Raw genomic sequence first — 6,544 nt, 5'->3', positions numbered from 1 at the left:
GTGTGGTGTGTGTGTGTGTGTGTGTGTGTGTGTGTGTGTGTGTGTGTGTGTGTTGTGTGTGTGTGTGTGTAGGTAAGAAGGGCTCGGATCTGGGCGAGTATGACCCGCTGACACAGGCTGACAGCGAGGATGAGACGGAGGACGATGATCTGGTTCTGAATTATCCTCGTAACGGTCTGAACCCTGCGGTGGCTGATCTGAGGGGCGAGGAGGAGTTGGATGAGGAGGAGGAGCCAAGGGAGGGGGCGGGGCATGAGGTGGGGTCTGGGCGGAGTCAGGGCGGAGCCGCGGAGGAGAAGGCGGCGCGGGTGCGAGGGGCTATGCGATCCGCGGTGTTCCTGCTGCCGCTGTCCTGCGCCGCTCTGCTGGTGCTGCTGTGTGCGTTTCTCATTCCCTGCCCACAGGGGGCGCCGCTCCAGACGCAGTGGGAGAGAGAGCTCGGAGACACAGCGGGTGAGTGACGCTCCACCGCATAACCCCTGAAATAAACCTGCAGCACCAACATGTGCTCTTCCTCACAGGCGTGACGTCACCTCCCATTGCATTGTGGGATGTGGATGGGGACGGACTGGAGGATGTTTTGATTGGCATTACGAACTTCTCCAACGACAGTCAGCCAATGAACGCACAGAGCAAAGGTGAGCGAATCAAAGCACTGCAAATGCAAAAACTGTTCAATCCAGTGCAAGAGTTAATACGACTAAAACCCGTTCAATTATGACTATAACAACAACTGTAATGATAACTATAGTGTTAACCGTAAAACAACTACAGGTGCATCTCAATAAATTAGAATGTCGTGGAAAAGTTCATTTATTTCAGTAATTCAACTCAAATTGTGAAACTTGTGTATTAAATAAATTAAATGCACACAGACTGAAGTAGTTTAAGTCTTTGGTTCTTTTAATTGTGATGATTTTGGCTCACATTTAACAAAAACCCACCAATTCACTATCTCAACAAATTAGAATATGGTGACATGCCGATCAGCTAATCAACTCAAAACACCTGCAAAGGTTTCCTGAGCCTTCAAAATGGTCTCTCAGTTTGGTTCAGTAGGCTACACAATCATGGGGAAGACTGCTGATCTGACAGTTGTCCAGAAGACAATCATTGACACCCTTCACAAGGAGGGTAAGCCACAAACATTCATTGCCAAAGAAGCTGGCTGTTCACAGAGTGCTGTATCCAAGCATGTTAACAGAAAGTTGAGAGGAAGGAAAAAGTGTGGAAGAAAAAGAGAACCAACTAACCGAGAGAACCGCAGCCTTATGAGAATTGTCAAGCAAAATCGATTCAAGAATGTGAGTGAACTTCACAAGGAATGGACTGAGGCAGGGGTCAAGGCATCAAGAGCCACCACACACAGACGTGTCAAGGAATTTGGCTACAGTTGTCATATTCCTCTTGTTAAGCCACTCCTGAACCACAGACAACGTCAGAGGCATCTTACCTGGGCTAAGGAGAAGAAGAACTGGACTGTTGCCCAGTGGTCCAAAGTCCTCTTTTCAGATGAGAGCAAGTTTTGTATTTCATTTGGAAACCAAGGTCCTAGAGTCTGGAGGAAGGGTGGAGAAGCTCATAGCCCAAGTTGCTTGAAGTCCAGTGTTAAGTTTCCACAGTCTGTGATGATTTGGGGTGCAATGTCATCTGCTGGTGTTGGTCCATTGTGTTTTTTGAAAACCAACGTCACTGCACCCGTTTACCAAGAAATTTTGGAGCACTTCATGCTTCCTTCTGCTGACCAGCTTTTTGAAGATGCTGATTTCATTTTCCAGCAGGATTTGGCACCTGCCCACACTGCCAAAAGCACCAAAAGTTGGTTAAATGACCATGGTGTTGGTGTGCTTGACTGGCCAGCAAACTCACCAGACCTGAACCCCATAGAGAATCTATGGGGTATTGTCAAGAGGAAAATGAGAAACAAGAGACCAAAAAATGCAGATGAGCTGAAGGCCACTGTCAAAGAAACCTGGGCTTCCATACCACCTCAGCAGTGCCACAAACTGATCACCTCCATGCCACGCCGAATTGAGGCAGTAATTAAAGCAAAAGGAGCCCCTACCAAGTATTGAGTACATGTACAGTAAATGAACATACTTTCCAGAAGGCCAACAATTCACTAAAAATGTTTTTTTATTGGTCTTATGAAGTATTCTAATTTGTTGAGATTAGAGTGAATTGGTGGGTTTTTGTTAAATGTGAGCCAAAATCATCACAATTAAAAGAACCAAAGACTTAAACTACTTCAGTCTGTGTGCATTGAATTTATTTAATACACGAGTTTCACAATTTGAGTTGAATTACTGAAATAAATTAACTTTTCTACAACATTCTAATTTATTGAGATGCACCTGTATAATGGTAACTGTAACAAGAACTATAATGATAACTGAAGATAATTGCAACAAAAAATAAGTGACTATAACTGTAACGATGATTGTAAAAGTAACTGTAATGATAACTTTAAAGATATTTGTAAAAAAAATAATGATAACTGTAATGATAACTAACAATAACTAGCTATAACTGTAACAATAACTGTCACACTAAAGTGATAACTGTAACAGTAACAGTAATGATAACTGTAAAGATAATTGTAACAAAAAATAATTTAAAATAAATAACAATGAATATAATGAAAACAATAATAATAACTGTAACTGTAATGATAACTAAAAATAACTATACATGTAACAATAACAGTAACTGTAACAAGAAATAATGATAACTGTAACAATAACTAACAATGACTATAACATTAACTGTAATGTGTAACAATAACTATAACTGGTACAATAACAGTAACTAACAATAACTAGAATGATAACTAACAATAACTGTAACAATAACAGGAACTGTAACGTTAACTACAATGATAACTAACAATAACAGTAATTGTAACAATAACTAGAATGATAACTAACAATGATTATAACTGTAACAATAACAGTAACTGTAACAATAAATAATAATAACTGTAACAATAACTATAACATTAACTATAACAGTAACAATAACTATAACTGTAACAATAACAGTAACTGTAACAATAAATAATAATAACTGTAACAATAACTATAACATTAACTATAACGGTAACAATAACTATAACTGTTACAATAACAGTAACTGTAACAATAAATAATGATAGCTGTAACAATAACTATATTAATAACTAACTATAATTATAACTGTAACAATAACTATAAAGGTAATTGTAACAATGACTGCAGATGTAAAGTCCCTCCTTGCACTGCAGTAGTTCATCAGCAGAGTTTTGGCTCTGTGTGTGTGTGTGCGCATGTGTTTAATCTGTGTGTGTTTAATCTCTGAGTGTGTGTGTGTTTAATCTCTGTGTGTGTGTGTTTAGAGTTCAGCGTGTGGGCTCTCGGCGGCGGCGGAGGGCAGCTGCTCTGGAGGAAGTCCCTCAGAGAGCCGCTGATCTCTATTCAGTGTGGACTGCAGACAGGAAGTTCAGATCCACTGCACTCGTCTGCCTGCGTCCTGATCAGCTCTGGTCACATGATCGCCATCAATGCCTCCACAGGTCTCTCACACACACACTCACTCACTCAGCTGAACGCACGCGTGCATGTGTGTGTGTGCTGATGGCTGCTATGTTTCAGGATGGACGTTGTGGACGACGGCTGTAGGAGACGTGGAGTCTCACGCTGTTCTGCTGCCGGATCTACAGGGAGACGCCTTTCCAGACCTGCTGATCGCAACACTGCCGGAGGACAAGGTGACCACCGCAACACACACACACACATCTTTTTTTTTTAAATAGGAGATTCTCTGTAAAAACAGAAGCTTTATCTTGTCCTCAGGGAACTTAACCATACGGGGTTCCTCAGGGTTCTGTCTTAGGTCCTGCTCTCTTCTCTCTTTATTTTCTTCTTCTGGGCTCTGTCTTTAGGAAACATGGCGTCTCTTTTCACTGTTACGCCGATGATATGCAAATTTACTTGCCTTTGGATAAGAATACAAAGTGTGCCATTGATACTCTATCTGCATGTCTTGATGATGTCAGATCATGGCTCTCCAAACATTTTCTTTTCTTGAATACAGATAAAACCCAAGTTATTGTCTTCAGGGCCTCAGAGCATAGGGCAAGTGATCAACTCAACCTCGAGACCCTAATTTTCCTTAAATTCTCCTGAAGTTCTGAAATTTGGGAGTAGAGTTTGATAACTCCTTGAAATTTGATAAACAAATTATTGCTGTAGTAGGTTCTAGCTCCTTCCATCTTCTTTCTCTTTCTAAAACCAATCCATTTCTCTCTGAAAGTTCCCTCTGTTTTGGTATATCAAAGTCCCAATTCTCTCAGGTACAAGTAGTCCAAAATGCAGCAGCTAGATTCCTGAAGGGATGTAAAAAGTTAGATCATGGTACTCCCTTCTTGAGATCATTGCATTGGTTGCCAATTCACTATCGAATTGAGTTTAAAATCTTGCTACTTGTCTATAAGTCCTATCTTAAAACCCATCTCTTCTCATTGGCTTTTAATATGTAGCAATGTGTGGCTCTTGTATGGTTTTATTTTTGTTTACTGATTTTTCTCTCTTTGTTGTATTTTACTGTTTGTTGTGCAGCACTTTTGGTCGGCCTTGTTCCGTGCTTAAACATACTCTAGAAATAAAACTGAACTTGAACTTGAACACACACATATATAAACACACACACAGGTTTGTTTTTGTGAATTGTGGGGACATCACATAGGCGTAATGGTTTTTATACTGTACAGACCGTATATTCTATTGCCCTACACCAACCCTACCCCTAAACCTACCCCTCACAGGAGACTTTCTGCATTTTTACTTTCTCAAAAAAACTCACTCTGTATGATTTATAAGCGTTTTGAAAAATGGGGACATGGGGTAATGTCCTCATAAGTCACCTTCTCCTTGTAACACCTATGTCATACCCATGTCATTATACAAATTTGTGTCCTCATATGTCACAAAAATGCACACACACATAAACAAACATATATAAACGCACATTCACACACACACACACATAAACACACACATACATATATATAAACGCGCACACACACACACACACACACATATGTATATATATATAAACACACACACTCACACACACTCAAAGGTTGATGATCTGCCTCTGTGCTCAGGTGTCTGATCTGGCTCTGGTCCTGATCTCCGGCCGCTCAGGAGCTCTGATTGGCCGGCCGGTGAACTTTAACCTCACGGCTCAGGGTAAGCTGATTGGTCCGCTGCTGCACGAGACGCAGACGGGAGCCTATTACGTGCTGTTCGGACTGGGTGAGTGTGTGTTACAGTGTGTGTGTGTGTGTGTGTGTGTGTGTGTGTGAGTGTGTGTGTGTGTGAGTGTGTGTGTGTGTGTGTGTGTGTGTGACACAGTTTTTCCTGATGATATCTCCCAAGAATAACATGTAAAGCGTGAAAAGTAAGGGTCCTAGCACTGAGCCTTGAGGTACTCCATACTGCACTTGTGATACCTCTTCATTCACTGCTACGAATTGATGTGTGTGTGTCTGACTCTCTGTGTGTTTGTGTGTGTCAGCGTCTCTGAGCGGGTGGATTTCCTGCTCTCTCTGGTGGTGGGCTCGTGTCAGCGTCTCAGGAATCTGGATGGAGTGTCAGCGTTGAACTGCAGTCGCAGTGACTGGATTGTGCTGAGTGACTCCAGCAGACGTCTGTCTGTGCTGAGAGCCAGCGACACTCGGCCTGTCTGGAGCCTCGGCCTCGCCTCCATACGCACGTGTGTACTCACACACACACACACACACACACACACATACTTGCATTTGTGGTTTACGGGGACTCTCCATAGGCGTAATGGTTTTTATACTGTACAAACTGTATTTTCTATCGCCCTACACCAAGCTTACCCCTCACAGAAAACTACTGGCAGTTTTTGAATTTTAATAAAAGACTGTTTTGTATGTTTTTTAAGCCTTTTGTTTTACGGGGACACAGGAAGTAAACCATGTTTACGTTGTAGTACCCATGTCGTTATACACATTTGTGTCCTCATAAACCATATATACTTGTACACACACTCAGTGGCAGTTTGCCATTTTTTATTTGATTTAGTTTTTATTTTTATCTTTTCCATTTTTCATTTTAATTTTAGTTGAAGTTTTTAGTAATTTTGTTGTGCGTTTTTATTTATATTTTTTTTACATTTTTGCTGTTTTTTTATTTTCATTTAGTTTTTATTATATTTTTCATAAAATTTTTTCATTTTAGTAAAAGTTTTCTGTTGTGTGTTTTTGTAGTTTTATTAATAGTTTAAATAATTTTGTATTGATTTCCGTTTTTTTATTTTAATTTGAGTTGAAGTTTTAGTAATCCCTTTGCATGTTTTTAGTAATATTTTAAATAAATTTTTATTTTAATATTTATGTGTTCATTTTAATTTGAGTTAGTTTTAGTAATCTCGTTGCACATTTTTTTGTAATATTTTAAAGCATTTTTTTTGTATTTTCATATTTTTCCATTTCCATTTTAACAAAAATAAAAAATGAAACTGACATAAGAGTAATTTT

The 6,544-nt window shown here is 40.0% G+C and overlaps 1 protein-coding gene across 1 annotated transcript in view; it reads left to right on the top strand.

Annotated features, from left to right (window-relative positions):
- Nucleotides 1-35: 35 nt before the first annotated feature.
- LOC107576065 (protein FAM234B-like) overlaps nt 36-6,544 on the top strand; it is a gene marked incomplete at its 5' end in the record, with an annotated part of 13,673 nt that continues 7,164 nt past the window's right edge. The window contains 6 exons of the mRNA XM_016262334.1: nt 36-453; nt 522-638; nt 3,374-3,550; nt 3,630-3,745; nt 5,144-5,294; nt 5,550-5,754. Coding sequence (XP_016117820.1) covers nt 36-453; nt 522-638; nt 3,374-3,550; nt 3,630-3,745; nt 5,144-5,294; nt 5,550-5,754 — 1,184 coding nt within the window. The remainder of the gene's footprint in view (nt 454-521; nt 639-3,373; nt 3,551-3,629; nt 3,746-5,143; nt 5,295-5,549; nt 5,755-6,544) is intronic.

Source organism: Sinocyclocheilus grahami, unplaced genomic scaffold (genome assembly GCF_001515645.1).
Source record: "Sinocyclocheilus grahami isolate Dianchi unplaced genomic scaffold, SAMN03320097.WGS_v1.1 scaffold3165.1, whole genome shotgun sequence".
In the NCBI taxonomy this organism is placed as follows: Eukaryota; Metazoa; Chordata; class Actinopteri; order Cypriniformes; family Cyprinidae; genus Sinocyclocheilus; species Sinocyclocheilus grahami.
This window is presented reverse-complemented; position numbering and strand designations above follow the sequence as displayed.